Source organism: Struthio camelus, chromosome 5 (genome assembly GCF_040807025.1).
Source record: "Struthio camelus isolate bStrCam1 chromosome 5, bStrCam1.hap1, whole genome shotgun sequence".
In the NCBI taxonomy this organism is placed as follows: domain Eukaryota; kingdom Metazoa; phylum Chordata; class Aves; order Struthioniformes; family Struthionidae; genus Struthio; species Struthio camelus.
Genome location: NC_090946.1, coordinates 69,431,484 through 69,451,532, shown reverse-complemented (window position 1 = coordinate 69,451,532; position 20,049 = coordinate 69,431,484). Strand labels below are relative to the sequence as shown.

At 45.9% G+C, this 20,049-nt stretch overlaps 1 protein-coding gene across 5 annotated transcripts in view; it reads left to right on the top strand.

Annotated features, from left to right (window-relative positions):
* Positions 1-20,049, top strand: part of BCL11B (BCL11 transcription factor B) — a 97,831-nt gene that overhangs the window by 4,505 nt on the left and 73,277 nt on the right. For 3 of the 5 annotated variants that reach the window (XM_009675465.2, XM_009675467.2, XM_068946995.1), the window contains exon 2: positions 10,093-10,461. In XM_009675465.2, the coding sequence (XP_009673760.1) occupies positions 10,093-10,461 (369 nt within the window). The remainder of the gene's footprint in view (positions 1-10,092; positions 10,462-20,049) is intronic. The other 2 variants (XM_009675466.2, XM_009675468.2) reach the window with 1 other exon arrangement.

Below are 20,049 nucleotides of genomic sequence, written 5' to 3'. Positions count from 1 at the left end.
CAAAGAAGCATTTTGTTTTAATTCAAACTGCTGATTTTTCAGCTTAAGATTTCTTTTTCTTTTTCCTTTTTTTCTTAACTTGAGAAATCTGTTTTCAAACTAGTCCTGCATTTTACATTTGAGGGAAATGTGAAAGGTGAGAGCATGAGAAAAGCTTGCTGATAGCAGTTTTGCAGGAGGCGGCAAAGCAAGACCATTCTGCAGAGCAGCAGCAAAGATTCGGAGGGAAAGGCTCAGTAAAATCCTACAATTCCAGACAGCAAGGCAGGTTTCCCAAAGGAGACTCTTCAGTACCTGCTCAGCAGGTTCCCTAGGAAGAGTAATAATTTCCTTTATCGATTTTTATCTGCGCATTAAAAAGAAACAGTAGCATTTTTTGTATGTCAAAGTTTTGCAAATTGCTTCAAGGAACTTCACTTAAAAGGCATTTAGATTTAGTGCAATTAATGCACTTTTTCCTACAGAAAAGAAAAAGTAATCAACTTTCATACAAAAGGGAATGTAAGGTGTTACTAAAGAATTAGGAAATTATTTTGGAGATGGCTTCTTTTTCCATCATACCCACATAGTTGTGCATAGAAAAGCCTCATATGTTTTTAAAAGACATTATATGTGTCGGCTTTAAATAGGTCAGGAAAAAAAGGGTTATGTTCTGGTGATTTGCAGGTTGCCTTTCATGTGAATGTATTTGTATTGGACTCAAAGGATAAAAAAAAATGCTGTCATATTTTCATGGTTTTCTGGTCTTTTAAAAATATATTTTTAAATGATGCCGAGTAACTAGATTGCGGATCTAGATTGTTTAGTCCTTCTTGGCTGATTTGCTCGATGTCTTAAATAGATGTACAGCGGGTGAGAAATCATTTTGCATTTTTTTGCTGGTCGGCAGATGCAGAGCATATTTTGTCAGGCTTATTTAAATATTGAGAAATAAAAGTCTTAAAGATTTTACAACCTGGCTGTGTTTAATAGGAACGGTTGGAGCCCTTGTCTTGCGCAAAATGTATGTTTCTCTGTAGAACAAAGGGTTGTCTTGTGGCATATTTGACAATAATTATGACTTAGAGGAGTGCGCTCTCGTAGAAGTAGTGCAAATTATTGATATCAGTTACCGACTTAAAGTTGACACCTCTTCTGCTTCTCTTCCCTGAGCTGAGCTCGCTGCTAGCCTATCTTTTCGGTACAAAATGCCTCGCACAAGACATTTATTTCTCTTGCACGTTTCCTATCTAGATTGCTTTGCACTCGGTATTGTTTGTTGATATAAAATACTTTCCAAAATAAACTTTGCTGGCTTTTAGGTGAATCGCAAGCCTGCGTTGTGCGGGGGCTGCAAGTGGCGGATATCGGCGACTAGGGGGAGCTCATAGCCTGTCTCATGCAGGGGATGGCTGAGCCCTGCTAGCGCGGCTGCCTGCGATGCTCTACCCTAGGAAATAATAGCTATATCTGAGACAGTTCACGCTGCTGTAAAATGTTTTCAGTGTAAAGTTGTAGTATTGATTTTCATGCGAAGATCTATATAGTGCTAGCTGAGAGAGGGGCTGCAAGCGAGACATGTCTATTTTTAGCTAAATCATGGCTGATTAATTGACTCTGGCAGACAGGAGTTTTTAATTAAAATTAGTTTTTAACCGTGCCTTTTATTGTCAGCATATAATGTTTAAGTTCTCAATTTGTTGTTGTCAGATAGGGATCGAGGCAACAATACTTGTACATAGGGGTGTCTCTGTGCGTGGGGGGAAAAGCCCACATACATCCATTTGTTCGTTTCCAGTGGACATAAAAACCCAGAGCAAGGAAGCTGGACTTCTCGAAGAAGGTGTGTGCAGCAACAGGGCGGACACACACGTACACAATTTGCCGTGCTTACATGTCAGAAAGCCACACGTACCCCTGCCAAGGGGATCCGATATTGCATAGTTTGCCGCACTTTGATCCTCAGGTCCTTAAAACAAAACCCTGCAGTTGTTGTAAATGAAAAGAAGTATTTTTTTCTAAAGAAATAAACATAAAATCACACATGTCATGTAGAAGTTGCTGCTGAAAAGCTGCTCCCCAGGGCTTGCGCTGTTCTGTGTTTCGGTTTGCTTGTGTGCCGTGGATGGACTTTCATGGGACGCTTTCTTGCCCAAACATATAATTTCGTGGCATACGCATAGCTAGCACCCTTTGATCACTGGATGTCAGGGGAGAATGTTTATTTCACGCAGTCTGAGAAATTCATCAAGTTATGGTATTGTTAACATAGTAAAAGCATATTCTTATTTTTAGGGCACAATATGTGGATGAAGGTTATCCTGTGACAGGAAAGTGCGTTTTATTCTAGCCTGAAAGGGAAATAAATTAGGTCAGACAAAAGATCAGGGCTGTCATCAACTGTACAGAAACCCTTCACTCTTGAGTAGAGAGGGCCAGCAATTTATGTGATGATTTCTCTACTTCATTTAATGTTTGAATTGAGCTAGTTGGGAGCGCATAGACAGCAGCCAGCTCCTTTGGCAGACCTGTGAGATGAAGAGCACGGCGTCTCCTCTGCCGGCGAAGCTCACCTTCTCCAGCTGCGGGGAAAACCTCCCCTTCTCCCCTCCCGAAACCTCAAACTTTGCCGATTGTGGCTTTGCTTCCATTCCCCGACTGCTAACTTTTGCTAAGAGGAGCAGCAGTGCCCGTCTCCTCCTCCCCGTCCCCCCTGCCCACCCTGCGTGTGCACACGCTTCCCTTCCTCCCGCGCCCTCCTCTGCCTCCCACCTGGCCCACTCGCCAAGACTGAGACCCGCTAGAAAAGTCTCCCTGAGGAGATGTGCTGCACCAAAATGGCTCTCCGCTTCCCCTGCCTGGGCTTTTTCTTCTTTCGATTGCTCTTCCGCCATGCAGCAGTTTCTTCCAGGTTGCTCTGCGCCCCGCGCTCGGTTCAGTTGTCAGCCGAATTTGGTCTTGCCTAGGTAGCCTCAAGAGAAAGCGCGTGGAAAAATAAACGGTGGTTGCAGGGTTTCTGCGTGCTTTAAAGTTAGTGATACTGTAAAAGCACCTGGTAAAATGTCAGCATTGAATGTAGCTAGCTTTATATATATGTATCTTTTTAATGAGGGAGGAAAAAGGCATCAGTAACAGCATGTGCTGATAAATGTGTGATTCATTCAGCTGCTCCTACTACAGCACCTTCCTCTTTTATGTTTATTTACTTTCTTAAAATGTATCTGTGCCGGCTGCACACCGTTCCTCTGCACCCACGGCTGCAAGCCTCAGAGCAGTTGTGCGCTCAGCATCTGAACATCAGTTCGATGTACTTGCTGCTCTCCCCCTCCGAAAGCTGTTTCCCTGCTCGGTACTGTAGACCCTTGCTGGAGCTTTAAGTAGCATCTTTTTTTCCCCCCCTCCCTCCCAAGGAATATATAAAAAATGCCTAAAGCAGGCTATTCGAAAACAAATTAAAGCAGAGGGACACGCTTCATGCGTTGCAGGCACGCGCCAGCAGAAGGGGGTTAGAAGAATATCATCATTTTACTGGCAAAAGTGACACCAGATCGAGGATTTGATTAATGGTGCAGCATTCACAGCGACTTAGTTCCGTATTTTTGACATATGCAAGTCTTTTGTGTAGTTGCCTCAGTGCAAGAAATTCCGTTTTTTTTCCCTGAAGCAGCTGATAATTTGTGTCTGTGCTGAATATGCCCAAGGTACTTTCCAAAGACTAAGCACTAGGCAGCACAGTATAAAAAAGGAATCCAAAGTTAAGGAAGAGGGAAAAAAAAAAAACACTGGTTTACTTAACTTTTTTATGACCCCTTTTACTAAGCCACTGGAATAAGCCATAAATTCACTGAATGTTACAATGAATAGGCTTCAATGAAAGCAAAAAAAATGGCTTAAGAAAATTGTATATGAGCAACAGTGCTTTAAACACAATTGAGAAACAGTCTCTTCTGAGACTGATATTTAAAAAAAGAACAGAGTTGTGGTGTGTTTAATATGCGTTCGAAACTAATTGCTCAATTTTGATCATACCTTTTAAATCTTCGGGTAAGAATCTGTGATTCAAATACTCTTTTCTAAGCCGGTTAAAAAATTGTACCAAAATACCGCTCCTGCGCCTTTTGTGGTACCGAGCGCTTTTTCCTCTCCTTGCTTGTCATTTAGTTTTAAATAAAACAAATCTATTCACTTGGGAACAAAGAATGCTTTTATATCACATCATCACATTGCATTTTATCTGGGAAGATTTACAGCTTCTGCAGTCTATAGAAGAGCCTATGCATTTTACGCTCTCAAAAGCAGTAAATATTTTTTTATGAACGTATAGTTTACTTAAGAGGAGACACGCCACTCCCTTCGGAAGCGCTGCGCGTCGTTTCTGAGGAAATAGCCTCTGACAAATGTTTGAGGTTCAAGGGGATTCTTGGATATTCTTGGCTTTTGTTCAGTTGGGGTTCTGCGTTGTTATTGTGCCGTTTCCCTTCTTATTTCCCCTTAAACAGTGGCGTGTCTCCCTTTTTTTTTTTCCTTTTCTTTCTTTCTTTTTTTTTTTTTCCAACGGTGGCGGTTGGGTTTGCTGCGTCTCAGGTGCGTGCTGGGGGTTAAACTGCTTCCTGAGCCGTTCGGGATACTTCTGCGAAGCGGCCTTGGCCGGAGACCCCCTGGCTCGCAGCGGCGCGGCGGCGACGTTTGCTAACGCACCGGGGCCAAACGGGCCGTTTCCCTCCAGGCTCCGGCGGCGCGCTCACGTCGGAGCCCCTCGGCCGCCTGCGGCAGAGCCCCCCCAGCCCCGGCCCCGGCCCCGGCCCCGGCCGCCCGGCACCGCACGGGGGCCGCGGCCTCGGCCCCTTGCCCAGCCGCCTGGACAGGCCGCGGGGCCGGAGGGGCTGCGGCGGCGTGCCGGGGCAGCGGCGTGCGGCTGCCGGCCCTGCTCGCGGGGCCGACGGGGATTTGCCCTTTCGGCAGCCGGCTTTGTGCACCGGAGTCACTTTAAAAGTGACGCGGAGCTGCAGGCCCCTTCTGTTCCTGCGGCTTTCTGATCAAGTCGCCGGCCTTTCCTCTTTCGGCCAGCGCAGCCTCACACTTTTTTTGGTCGTTGTTTTTAAATACTATGAGAGCTTGTTTTTCAGCCCTCCGGTTCGGAAAAATTAAAAATCGATGGCAGATAAGCAGTGTCTGTTGGAGCTGAACGCGATGCCGATGCAAATGTGTCGACATGAACTAAACTCTGCACCTTGCAGCTGTGGCGAGCTGCAGAAAAGGATCTGGAAACAGGTTATTGATAAACTTAGATGGCGAGGAGCTGAATCGCCTGCTTTCAGAAGTGTTAGTCTTTGTGCAGCTCGGATCCTGACACCGATCTCTTTGATAACCCAGCTAGAGAGTGTGTGATCGGAGCTATTTCTGTTCAGCATGTTGATGTTACAGTAAATGTGACATGTGGGTGTTGATTGAAAGGACATCATTTTCAAGCCTGCTTTGGGCAACACCCTGAAGAACAAGCCACTTATTTGTGCTCACTTTTGAACTAGGCTGAGGCGCACATAGATCTGGATTTGCTTTCAAGCTAGCGGTGACTGCGCGCAGAGAACGTCGCATTCGTTACACCGCAGCACGTGCGCCGGTGACTCGCTGGGTGCGAGCAGGGGCGCGGGAGCCCCGACCGCAGGCTCTGGGCTGCCGCGAGAGCCCCAGCTCGCCCCAGAGAAACGCAGCCGGAGGGGTCAGGCCGTGCTTCACCCGTCGGGGTCGGCGCAGGACTTGGTGGGGGGGGTGGAGGGCGCGGGGCAGGCAGGGCACCCGCTGGCGCCTTCTCTCTGTGGCACTGGCGAGGTTCCCCTTAGCCCGCGTGTTATCGATCTGGGACCGAGCTGCAGAAACTGAACACGGAGAGGAAGTTTGACATGCAGGGCTTTGGGCCAGGGCCAGACCGTTGCCTCTTGCTCCCTTCTCTGCCTCCCTTCGGTGCCAGGCAAAGGAGAAAAACAAGCAAGAGACTAGGTTGATGGCTTTTCGTTTCCTTGGTGCCTTTCGTTCTGCAGTACAATAAAAATGCAAGAAAAGAAATTACCGCTACCTGGACCTGGCCTCAGCCAAAGCCTGTGAGCAAGCGTCTACGGGTTTGTCTTTTGAGGCCTTCGAAACATTTTTTAATAACATCATCTTTTTCACTATTAATGAGTATGATTTTGAGACATTTGACAGGCAGAAAGTACTTAGCGTGCACGTTTCTTCTAACCCTGGGCATAAGAGTGCTGTACGCATGGGGCACATCCGCTGTAGTCGTGTCACCTTGCTGAGACAGGAGCGCTGATGGTTTTGTGGCAGTGCCCTCATGGAGTTAAGAAAATTGTGCACCCTGTTTTGTCATGGCAGGCAGAGCGCTCTGAGATACAGCTTAGAGTCCAGCCAGCAAGTGTAATAATGCTTTCCAGGGTAAGGCAAAAAATTTCGCTGGTCCAGCTGCAGTAATTGCATGCAGCTGTTGAGTGACACGGGTGTCACTGATGTCCCCCTGCTCAGCCCATCCCCGGAGCTGGCCCTCGGTGTGCTCCGTAGGAAGGCAATGCAGGGCGGTGCGGAGGCTTCCCTGGGCGTAGGGAAAATGCTGGGCACACCTTCGCACACCTGGAGGAGCCATGGCACGGGTCCGGGCTGGAAATAGCTCGTTTGCATTTTTTTTCCTTTTCCCACGTAAGGGAGATGAGATGTTTTCCAGTCTCCTTTTTTTGTCAGGCTTGCTTTTTTCTTCTTAAATTAAATAAATAAATACTCGTGAGGAAACACCCTCCTCCCCCTAAACCCAGCTACCAACAAACAGAAAAAAAACCACAGAGTTAAATTCAAATAATGTAAAGCGACTTATTTTAAACCCACAGACACAAGTGGAGTCAGAACTTTAGACTGAGACTGGCCTAAATTGCCCCATTGGTATTAAAGGACTCCTTAAACAGCATAAGATCTTGGCTGCTGTATTAGCCAGGCATGACCCGATGCGTTATGGGCTGGACTTTCAGGCTTTTTTCTCTTTTCCTTTGTGGGTTTTAAATCTCTCCTGTAATGTTATTTGAATGTAGGTTTTTAATGGCTTAATTGAGTTGTCAATAGGAAGCCTTTTCTTTTTTTATTCTGAGTAAAAACATGCAAATTGACATGGATAAAATGCATTTGAAGATCTATTCAGTATTTTGTTTTTCATTCTTTTATGTCTGTTTTCCACCTCCTGAATGAGAGAATGTAATATAGCTTTTGCATTGTTGGGTATGTGACTGGTCTCATGCTTGATGATTTATTAAGCTAAAATCAGAAATAGAGCCGAATAAAAAAAACCTTTGATACTTTGGAACCCAATTACTACCGATCACGAGGGCTCAGTGTACCAAGAAAATGAAAAGCTGATTTTCGGTAATGTGAACACTGCCAAAATATGAAGGAATACCAGATGTTATTTTAAAAAAGTGCCATTGCAGAGTCCTTGGAAAGAGAGAGTGAGAGAGAGTAAGTGAATAGGCATATGTGGATTTAACTAATATTCAGATGCACTGCAGAACTGAAAAGGAAGAATTCTCAACAGTTTAGCTGTTAAAGCCTCCTTCACGTTTCCACAGACGCATGGTCAGGACCCTTATCAAATGCAGCAGTTTTGCTATGTTTTCTGAAAGGCACAATTTAAATCACAGGATTAAAAAAAAACCCTCCTCACATCAAAAAGATAATAAAGTTGAGATCTGTGCTTTTCTTTTTATTTGTTACATATATGCCAAAATTCAGCCTTTGTAAGTTGAGAGACATACTTTAATCTGAAAGCTTTACAGGAATGCTACGTGAAACTAGTAACAAGCATTTCCCCCCTCTGCCACTTTCATTTCTTATGACCCTTGGTTCAGTTCCCATTTTCGTGTTGTCTTTTCTAGCTCTTTGTCCCATCTCCTGTGTGTGTATGCACGTATGTGTGTCTCCGTGTGTGGGGTTTTTTTTTTTTTAATATTTTGACACTCTGCTCCCCCTTAATAGGAATTCTTCCTAGAAATAGCACGCACATTTCTAAAGGACCCTTTTCACAGTCCTTTTCTTTTGGCTCTAAAATGATGTATATGTAATTGGTAATTAAAGGTGCAAGCTCTCTTCAATATAAACAATATTGCTCAATGTTAGATCATTAAAGGGAACCGAAGCACTAAATAATTACCTTTTGCATTGTGACACACAGTGTTCACAGACTTCCGCTCTCTTCCCAGCAGTCCCTGTTCAGCACAGGGTTATGGTTACATTTTCACTAAGGCAGGGCATCTTTTCATAAAATAAATTGCTGAATTAATTATGTAGTATTGTCTTCAAACTCCCTTTAAACTTAGATTAAGGGGAAAAAAGGTAATTAATGGTTTTCAGAATGGGTATTATGCTTTGTGTTTGGTAACCTTGTCGCGAGTTGGTTTAAGGAACTCGAGCCTTCCCGTGCCCCTCTTTCGTTCCAGCAGGATGGTTCCCACTCAGGCACCTCTTTGGGCTCCCAGTCCTTTTGCCGCTGCTGCTGCTGCTGCTGCTGCTGCTCGGTATTCTGCTGTTAGTGAGCTCTGATGCAACTTGTAGCACAGCTGGTAGATACACGAATCAATTATTTATGCTGGAAGGGGAAAACAGGGCGATTCTTCTTCTAAACTGTCTTTTGCAAGCTTCAAATATTTTTTTATGCCACTTAATATATTTCATCTTCTACCTCTTGTCCCTTTTCTATGCGCTTTTTTGCAATTTGCTAAAGACCGGCACAAGACTCCTTTTGTTTTCGGCCAGGAAGAGGACCCAGGTCTGGGTTATGACATCTGTTTAGCCCAGTCTCTCTTCTTTGAGATACTGCGTTCTCCAAGAAATTCATAAGCAAACTGTTGGTGCTGATAGACAACATTTTTCCTAGTATTCTTTTAATCCTGATTCGATTATAGGTCTCGCTCACTGATTTACATACTGTTAGTTCCTCTGTTTTGTTCAGCCCAAATGCTATAGTCCTTTCTGAGGCAAAACAGCCTTAGGCAAAAGTCAGTGGAAATTTTGCCTGAGTAAAGACCAAGGTTTGTATGAGTTGGCAGTTACACAGTAGAACAAGAGAAAGCAAACCAAAAAATGCATTTTGCCCCAGAAATGAATTGTGATCCATAATTATTTTATAATGTAAGAATTATCTACAAAATACCCATTAAAAAAAGAAGCACTACGCGTGATTGATTGTGAAATGAGAAGTTGCTTATTTCTTAGAAACTCAGTCCGGTCACTCAGAAATGCTTTCTGGGTCCTTTGGGGGTAGTGGTATGAAATCCGTTAGGTTCATGGGCAAGATTTCTACAAAACTTTTAAATAACCTATATAGCAACTGTACAGGTATTTGACATCAGACAAATGAGTGGAAGATTTAAGGTTCAGCCGATATCCCAGGATATTAAATAAGTATCTCATTCTTTCTCCCACTGTACATGCTTTGGAAACCCCTTAACTTCTCATTAGAGCATATCCTGCTTACCTTACTCTTGCAAATGATTTGCCATAGCTCGTGGTAACGGGTGGCCATTTAACCTTGCTGCTATCTTTGCAAAGGACAAGGTGGTACTATTTTTGTGTGCTGCAACAAGCCTGATCCTGCTTCTTCAGAGCGCTCAGCTTCTTCTCCCCCTGCTTTCCCCCCTCACTGAAATCAAAGGAGAGGTTTGGGTGCGTAAGATTTGCTGAAAGGGGCTTTTGCCAGGTGGTTGGGAGATGCTGTGGGAATGAGAAGGTGGGATACAAGAAGAGGAACCTTTTCAGAAAGTGACTCGGGGCTCGAACGTTTGCAAAATGGCTCTTTGCTGATATTCTTGCAGTGCTGGCAGCAATGTGAAGGAGCTGTCAGGAGAGCTATGCCAGGTCAGCCTTTCCATTTTGTTTCAGGCAGGCTTGGTTGCAAAATATATTGAAATCACTATGGGATAGTGGAAAAGCTGAAAAATAAAAGATCTAATCAGACTGGGCTTCTTTTGGGGGGAGGCTGGGCCTCTTGTGATGCATCCTTCAGAGTCTGTGAACATTCAAAGCAATCTCTCTCTCTTCTCCCCTCGTCCCTTTCCTCCCTTTCTCCTTGTCCATGTAAAGCAGAGGCTGACCATGTGGAACCGGCAATCGCCGACGAGGATGAGAGCCTGGCAATAGCAGAGCCGGGCAGCATCAGCATCGCCGCAGGCGGGACAGACCCCGACTTGTTAACCTGTGGACAGTGTCAGATGAACTTCCCGCTGGGAGACATCTTGGTTTTTATAGAGCACAAGAGAAAACAGTGCAATGGCACTGGTGGTGTCTGCTATGAAAAGAGCATGGATAAGAGCAGCCCTCCCCCCTCCTCACGCGCCGAGCTCAGGAAAGTGTCAGAGCCAGTGGAAATCGGGATCCAAGTCACACCCGATGAAGAAGACCGTCTTCTCACGCCTACAAAAGGAATTTGCCCCAAGCAGGAGAACATTGCAGGTACAGCATGTTTTACACTCAATCAACTGCCTAGGTAATCTTTTAACGAGAGCCCTCTAGAAAGTGCCATGAAACGGAGGCTTCAGTCGCAGGTCTTTATAGGAACCATCAGTCTGGAGGACCTCACAGCCACACAGGTCAGCGAGGTGGCTCACCCCACGTTTAATTCAGGGTAGCTGTCTATCTGTGCAGGACCGCTGCCTGAGAGAGAGGACTCTTCATCTTCTGCAGTAGCAAAGAGCCAGCCTGTACACACAGGAAAAAGTACAAGGTTGGGATCAGAGAGGCCATTTCAGGAGTGTCCTTAAGCAGGTAGCTGCGGTGGAGGGATAGGAGAATTTGGTGATACACTCAGTTCAATCCAATGTGGAAACTCTGTGTAACACTCAGACCCGGGGGAAGGGCCAAATCCCAGCCTCACTGAAGTCAGTGGAAAAATCTCTTTGGCCCCAGTGGGAAGAAGATTTGGTTCCAAGGGGCTTCACTGAGTCCTTGCTTGTTCCTTTTGCTGGGGGTAGGTTTCAGCTTCCCTATCTGAGTTACTGACTGTGCCACCTATCCTGGATCCCTGCAGATTGCTGGAATGGGGTGGGGGACTCTTCCATTTAAATGCCCACACCAAATGAGGCTTTTGAAAGGGGAGATGAGAGCACGAGCTGGCCCGGGTGAGCAGATTACAGGCATTTCTTTTTCTAAAACTCTGGGACATCTGAGAGAAGTTGGGTGTGTAGGTTGAAGTTGCTCCAAGGCAACTGCAAAGTGGTGTAGTTAACATTTACTCAGCAGATCCCCACTGGTCTGACTGATGGGCAGGCAGGCGATGCTATCTTCCTGGGTGAGCTGTTCTGAAATGGCTCTTGCAGAGCGCACAGTGTGGGGCAGCTTCCGGCGTGCAGTGCATTTCTTCTCTCTGCAGCCTTGTACTCCTCTGCAGCATGGTATGCACTGCTCATGCTGGGTGTAAGGGACACTGTGCTCCCTGCTAGAGAGTGGGCTTTTTATATTACACAGCAGGATATCCCCTCAGACTGGCCTATTTGTTCAAGCTGGCTATATGCTTCCCGTAGAAAAGACCAGTGGCAAATCGTCACTGCTGTCACTCTCCCAGTTTCTCTAAAAATTGTCATAGGGGATTAGAGCTGATGGTCCAGGGTCCTGCCTGTAGCAGAGGTGTTCCTGCAAGGGGATCCACAGAAGACCTGCGTTAGTTACATGCATGATGGCAGAATTTCTCTTTACAATAGAAACTTAAGCGTTTTCCTGCTTTTGCCATTGGAGGTCTCTGATTCAATCCCTCTCATCTATCATGGGCTCGGCCATCATGTAAACGAAGATCTGGGATTTGAACTGCTGCAGTCTTCAGATCCTCCAGGTCTCCTCTCTCTGGAGAGGGCATATGCAACCCACTGACTAGGCTGTTGTCTTCTATAAGTCTTTCATGGATGCAGTCACCATCTTGGCATGGGAAGGCTGGTGGCTTTGGGGGCATTAGAAGTGGCAGCATCCATTGTAGCATTATAAGCAGCCCTGCTGCAAGGCCTGACCCCATCCTTTCCTCATCCTTTGGCTGTTGTGAATGCATTTCCTGGCAGAGATGACTCCTTCATGGTATAGCATCTTTCTGAGGCTAGATTTTCTTCCCGATGGATGGGAGCAAAAGTGTTGAGGACCTTCTTCTTCAGTCTGCTGAAGACATCCTGCATGGTGCTCAGCACTCTCAGTTGTCGGTCTCTGCGCAAGCTGATAGTGCTGAGCCCTTGCTGGAGGTGCCCAGTGCTCAGCCTGGTCCTAAAGACTTAGGCTCTAGCTATAGTCCAGCTCATCTCTTATTAATCTGTGCCCAAGTTCAGTTGATAATGCAGTACTTCAACGGCTATACCCAGCTCAGAGTCTGCCGTTCAGGGTCTGTAGGTCAACACCAGTGTAACTAGTGCCTTTGCCGTGCAGAAAATCCACTGTGGCCGGGGGACATTCACATGTGGAAAAGGCATAAAAAAATTAAAAAGCTAATCCAGAGCACCTAATCTCTTTCAGACTAAACTGAATATCAAATGAAAATATGTATGAAAGATTTTGAATTGACAAAAATTAAAGGGTTTATCATTTGATTGGCATTTTCTCAGCAGTGCACAGAGATAGGGACATCCACTAAATAGTGCAGTAATAATGCTTTCTCAATTAGGAGCCCAGCTCCGAGATAAAAAGGTGCAGTGTCCTGCCATATTTTTTTTAATAGCAGCGGATAGTTTTCAATAGTAGGATAAAAGCTTCACATTACAGTCATGGAGGGTAGCCATGAAAAACCCACAGAAGTCATTCACTGGAAAGGCTTTAGTGGGATATACCAAACCCCTTATTTATATTTCAATAGAAAGGCTTTCTGCATTAGCCAAGAAAATCAGAATCTGCATTTAACATTAAAGGTATTTCCCAGTGAGCGGCTGTAGAGCATTGTTGTTAGATTTGTTAAAAAAAGAGACTAAATACGATTTCATAAAAGGGAAACTTAATCTCTAAGGCAGCTTTCTCCCACCCCGCCACCCCCTCCCTTTATTTTTTTATTTTTTTGGTAATAATGCAACAGCCTACAGTATTTTTACTTTATATGTGACGAAAGATATTCTTAGCCTTTCTGTACTGCAACAGGAAGAATGAATTTCTTTATTCCACCAAGAAATATGTAAAATAATCCCTTAGAAGTATGGGGAGATATGTTTGTTCAAAGCATTTAAAATGTTATTTTAATCAAAGGCACAAAACACTCTACATGCTGTGTCAGCTAAAGGAGACCATTACATTTTAACAGCAAATCATGCTCTTTTTCTCCCTCCTAGCCAGCCCCCCCCACTTTGAAACTAACTTTTTTTTATTAAATAAAAAGGAGAAAAAGATTAAAGAATAAAAAAACTTCAGTGGCTCAAATGTATAAAGTAATTTAATATGGTGGAAGCATTAATTATTTTAGCTTAATTGAATTCTGAGGACTGCAGTAGTTGCATTTTTGTAGACAAGCTCTGTTTATTATTTCTTTGTGTAGATTAACAGTAAAGGAAACATAGATAACTTTCAGTTATTTATTGTAAAATAAATGTGTCAATTCATGTGTAAAGCAAGCTGTTCAAAGATAATTGAGTCTTTATATTTGAAGAGGGAAACTAGAAATCACCCACTCGCCACTCTGGCTCCCTGAAATATGCTGCCACTGCTGCTGCCCTCGAATAGGTTTCAGCTACTCTCCTTGATCTTGTGTTATTTTTGTAGACCTCCTAACTCAGTTGAAATGATTTGTGCGGCCTTCTGCTGTGTGACTAAGCCGCAAAACGTTACAGCTTCCCATAGCTGAGTGTAGCGAGGGTAAGAAAGACAAGCGCTGAGCCTGGCTTTGCCATAGGACCTTTCTTCCCTCTGGGTGTGAGGGTGCTTCACCCGGCGTGCTGGGACGCAAGCACCTCGCAGAATGTTAATGCTGACACAGGGTGCTATGGCATTGTGAGATCTTTCCTTCTTTCCTTCTTTCCTTCTTTCCTTCTTTCCTTCTTTCCTTCTTTCCTTCTTTCTTATTTCTTGATAATGCCGCTTACTCTGGTCACCTTGGCCAGGTGGCAGAACTTGTGCCGCTGAGAGGGAGTCAGGTAGATCTCGGGCATCTGAAAGAATTTGCACGTGTAGTGCAAATCTCCAACTGACATTTTTAGATTTTGGCTGAGACAAAGACAACTTTATCTCTGCAGTCGGCTTTTATAGACCTTCTATTAATGAAGTCTGTAATCTTTCCTTGACTCCTAACTTGCAAATTCAAGCTTTTCAAGTCACTTTAATTTAGCTACCACTGTCCATAAGGTATGTGGTAGTACGTTAGCTGGTGCTATGAGAATGTGGCTTTCTTAGGAGCAGTTTGTCTTGTAAAGCTTTCCAGTTTCAAACTAGAAATTGGCTGACCTGTCTGGAAATCAGTTCTGCCTCTCATACATTCATACATATCAAGCAAATGTACCAGGTTGTCGCACAGCAAAATAAAGTAAGGCCAATGAATTAGCTAGGAGTTGCCTGTCACTGCTTCTTTTGCTTTATCAGTGACAGATGTTTTGGAAAGTTTGACTACCATTACATTTTATTACTTTAGTTACTTTTTAACTTTCATATTTATGAGATCTTGGGCATGACCAGTTGACTAGTTCTGGTGGAAGAAGGCCCCAGAGGGGTGGCTCCTGTGGTGCTTTGATGGTGGGTATCTACTGTCCTCCTCTAGGCTCTGCTGAGTTAGCTGGCCACCAGTCTTTTCACTAGCAGGCTTCTGTGAAATAATCCAGATTAAAGAAAAAAATACTGATCTGCTTGTTTTTAACACTGGATTAATTGACAGAGGCCAGGCAACGAGCAGAGGAGCAGCTAAACCGTCAGAGTAGAGGGGCAGGGGACCTTAAACTGAAGAGAAGGGAGCCTCCGTTGGGGACAGGGACCACTTAGATCAGATCTTCTCCAGCTTCACCGGTTCATCTGATTGTTATCTTTTTCTGTGCTCTGGGCAGTTTACCCTCCCAAACAGATAACCAGAACAGCAGCAGAGATTCATTAAGACAGCACAGTTAATTTCTGCAAAGACAGTGCTAGGAAGGGGAAGGGAGTTGATTTGAATTCCTCATTCGTCCAGTCTGGGCCGCCAATGCTGGGCTTCCATACATACTTGAACTAGATGTGCATCGTGAAAAAAGGTTCCCTGTCAGATGTGGGATTTAACTGCAACCCCTGCTCCATGAATGTTCATTTAAGGCTTTTGAATGGTAAAACTGCCAGTGAGAGAAACTAAATAACTCGCATGTGCTGGAAGCCAGAGATAAACACCGCCGCAGGTTGCCATGAAATAGGCTATTTGATATATTTAGAATTGTTATTTTTCTCCAAATTAAGATTAGTTAAATCCATGTGTGTTGTGTGAGTGATTGTTAACTCAATGGCATGGATTATCCTTTTTTCAAATCATGACAGCTAATTATTATTGCTGTCTACTCTGAGACATTCACTTACAATGTACCATTATGGACCCGTGTGCTCATATTAACTATAGGACTCAGCCATCATGATGCCTTCACGTGCAAGGGAAGGAGAATGCTAGCAGAAAAACCCCGAGCTTGATCGCCGGAGATGTCAGGCAGGTTGGGAACAGGTGGCCTGGGCAGCGCCGAGCTGGCACGAGGCACTGGAAACCAGTCAGCGTTGGCCGCGCTTCCCTTTCCCAGGCCTGCTGTGGCACCTGATCCTGCCACCAGTAGCTCTTCAACACGGTAGTTCTAGCAGGACTAACTTGTCAAAGTGAGGCTAGAAAAAATGCTACGTAGGAAAGAAGAGGCTTCCAGAAATATGTGGTAATAGAGCCTGAGAAACTTGGGTTACAGTCAAAATCCTTTTTGTGAGACTTTTCCAGGCTTGCTTATTCTCTCGCCTCTGCCAGGTTTTCCCTGATATCAGCAGAGTTACCTGGCCTCCTCCACCATGTGGGAGATGAGAATCTGCAGCTTTATCGGGTATTTAGCAATGTGTTTTGCTAATTGGTGCGTCTGCACAACATGGGGGGGGACTGGGCAGGGATGTGTGTGTGGGGGGGAAGGTTTCAGCCTCGGCTCCTTTGAGAGCAAGGGTTTGCAGTGGTTTAATGAACCGAGTCGTTTGCCTCTGGAGACCTCGGTTGAGGTCCTGACTTCGGTCGCAAGGAGAAAAACAAGTCGGGTGATCTCATCCACAGCCCTGTTTGTGCACATCGCTGCGCGGGTGCCAGATAAAGCATATCGGCGGCGCCTGGCTCCCGTCCGAAAGGCAGAGCGGGCGTGCGTGGGGTTGCCCTGAGCAGGTGGGGGGGCTCCAGCCCCAGCCCACGATGCACGGGGCACTGCCGAGTTCGCTGCCCTGCCCTCGCACTGCAGTCCCCTCGCTGCTGCTGCTTCGAGGGGACGTTTCCAGAGCGAGGGGCAGCGGGAACTGCAGCAAGAGTGGCAAATTGAAGTTCTCAGCCTGCCAGTGAGACCAGACGGAGACACGTGCGGGGTCTGCACGCTGGGAGGTGCTCCCCGTGCTGCCGTGGTGCCCGGTGCCAGCCGCTGCTGAGCCAGGAGACGGCGTGAAAGGCAGGGCGAGCGCGATGCTCCGCGGCGGGCGGCGTTCCTGGAAGTTGGCTGCCGCTGGTCAGGCCAGCTGCTCTGCAGGACGCCAAAGCCTCTCGCCTCGCGTTGCAGTGTGTCTGGCTGGGGGAGGAATGACAGCGCTCCTCAGGGACATGTTTTTGCGCCTGACCGCTGGCGATGCCCCTGGGTGGGGACGGTGGGAGAAACGAAGGGGAGAGGGGGAAACACGGCCGGAAAGAATGTAGCAGCCCTGCATCCTTTCCCCCTGTGCGGGAACATGCAGGCACTGTCGCAGTGTCACACTGTCCCCAATTCCAGGCGTGCACATGTGTCTCTACGGCTCTGATGTCGGCACCTTGCTGTGAGCAGGTAGTTGCACAAGGAAACTGCAGGCAGCCCCATAGCAGCCCCTGTTGCAGAGGGGCCTCCTCCATTTGGCACGGTGCAGGGTGTCCTGCAAAGACACCGGTAAGGCCAGTAGTAATCCCAGGAAGAGTTAAAGGTGAGAAACCTGCTTATTATGAAACCCTTTTTTTCCCCTTGCTTGAACTGCACCGCACCCATGTGGCACGGCTCCAACGTCGTCCGTTCAGCCCTCGGTTTCCAGCTACCCCGGGGCAGCCGGCCGCCCTCCCTGCTGCGGTTTCGCTTTGACACCGCTCCCAGCGTGTCCACAGCCCCTGCCCTGCTCCCAGCCCAGCCGCTCCAGGCGCGGAGACATCTGCGATAGTCAAGTGTGAAATCAATCATACCGGATTTTAAAAACAGACTAAAAAACGTTCAGGAATGTTATGCCCTCAATTCTCCCTGGCAGTTTTTGTTTTGCTTTGCTCCTCTCACCATCTTGTTTTTCAAAGTTATTTTTTTGCGCTCTGCTGCAGTTAGCTGAACTGCCGCAAAACAGGGGCAGCCGAGTAACGGTGCAGGAGGAGAGGTGGCAAACGGCTGCCCGCAAGGGGTCCAGCTCGCCCCGCTCTGCGCCACGTTCACCTTGGTGCAGCTCCCCTGCAGTTGGTGGTGGGGTGCCAAATGGATTGGGTCACGCGAGCAGGCACTTGCCCCCCAGCATGCTCTCGAGTGCACGGGGTGCCGAACTGGAAGAAGAGAGCTCGCTATTGTTATTTTTTTCCTCTCTCTCTAATCTCACTTAGTTATAGTCATCTTGGGTTTTACTTGTGACAATACTAGGTAAAGCCTTTTCGACAGAAGTGCCATTTTTCAGGCTGATGAGAGAAGATTTAAGAAGGTCGTTCAGTGCACATGGCCAGATTCTTTTCGCTCTGAGATGGATGTGCATCTTGACTAACTCTGTAAGACCAAAATGTATACATTTGTGTACCTTTTTTTAATGCAACGAAACGACTCTGGACGTTTTCAGCAGCAGAGCCAAATCAAAACGCCACCCAACAAAGTGTTTCTTTGCCTTTTTGGGGACCTCCTGTGAAATTACTTGGGCCATGTGGGAGACCAGAGAGCAATGTGTATTTCTCTGATAACTGTTGGTATGGAAAGATAGGTAGATTTTTAGTGAACATATGATGCTAAATGATGAAAAGGCACTGGTCAGCTGGTAATTAGTCATTTTTCCTGATAATTTTGCAAGCAACTGTCAGAAACAAAATAAAAGCAGTGCCCAATTATCATATAGACTGGCTTTGGCATTTGTTCTGATGTGACTAATAAGAGTAGACTTGAATGCTTAGTGGAGTATTGACTGCAAGAAGGGAGTTCGCGTAAGTTTGCAGGGAAATTTTGCACTAGAATCTAGCAGAAGGAAAGGTAGTTGTTTGGAAGTATTACAATGTGGAAAAGCTGGCCTATACATACAAAAAGTTGCTGTTGCTCTCCTAAGGTGAATGAGTATTTAAAGGCACAAAAATTCGTTGCTTTGCTTCAGCAGGACAGAAGTGCTGCTCTAGCGTGAGGTAGTCTCCCTTCATGCCTTTTCAATGTGCTGTTTTGCTTTCTCAGCCCATGTTTGAACTGCGCTGCCTATACACACAGTGACCAAATAGGCTGTGACATAAAGGTTGAACCTTTCTAGTTTTTTTTTTTTTTGAGATTGGAACATTTTTCTATCATAGCTGGAGAAAAAAATAACTGAAGTAATCATACTTTTTGTACAAGAAAGGCTTGGATTTCTATGTCATGTCACATAACTTCAAAGGGCATAGAGATCTGGGGCTGAGTTTCAGCTCTGGCTTTGGTGGCCGAGCGGGAAGGTGGGAGAGCAGAGGATGAGAAATAGAGGAGAGAGGCAAGGTATAGAGATGAAACCGTTTCTTAACGGACGGTCCTGGAAGCCCAGAGAAACTGGGTAGCTCTCTGCTTGGGAGACGAACGCGTTCGCTTCTGTGAGAGCATCGTTTTCAGCGTGGTGCCTTCTCCCCACTCCCTCCCACCCTCCAAATGGTAATTGGTGGGCTGTGCAGTATAAATGTTAAAAAAAAAAAAAAGTGGGTGGGTGGGGTATCTAGGGATTTGGTGTCTAAGCTCAGGAGTTAAGCCGGAAATCCCAGAGATGTAATGAAAACAAAACGGACTTTTCACTCGCGCTGTGGCATTCTGGCAGTGAGAACGCTTTCGTGAGCCAATGTTTTCATTGTAGGTTTTCTCGAGAGAAGTAGTGGAAACGAATCGTTAACCCCTTAACAGGAATAAATGCGGTTGCTGCAGCAGGGAGAGCAGAGCGTTCTTGGCTCTCCGTACCATGTTGGAGAGCTTGGGGGTGTGTGTATGTTTGTGTGTAGCGGGAAAGGTGGGGTAGATACCGCTTATAAGAAGTTTAATAATCTTAATGGCAGATGTGAAGTGGTTACTTAGTGGTTGTTGTTTTTTTCCTCTTTGCATGTGTGCCTTTGCACGAAGATTCAAGCACGATCAGCACAAACCACTGTTGAGCCCAACAGCTCTTAAACTCGCTCTCCCTCGCTCCTCTGTTCTGGCATTTGGTAGCGTATTTCTTGAGTGAGAAAAGGGGGACACTGCTCGTTGGTCCCTCAGCAGAGTCATAAAAACTACAGATGGAAAAGACCTACCAAGTAGCAGATTCCAGTTTTCTTGGAAAGTGGAAGTACAGGATGTGTGTGTGTCGCAGGCATGCTACGTATATATCTTTAAACGTCCAACGACTTGGACGGGTTTCAGCATTGCAGGAGTAAGCCCCTTCATTAAAAATGAGGGGTTTTGGGGAGGAAGGGAGGTGGGAGTGATTAATTTAACTTAACAGCCACTTTCAGTGAAGAGGTTGTCTACCCCTGTCCTCCCAGCTCTGATTAGACTGCACTTTATTTTGATATTTTATTTCACCTTTTGATCACGGCTGGCACTTACCATATTTCTCTCTCCACTCTCTCATTAGGGTCTTTTATCTACACGTATTCTTGCAAGCAGCCTAGAGCATCAGCCCCTGCTCTAGCTGAGGAGTAGCTAATCTACCCTTTAGCAACTCGGAAGAGCAATTAACATCATT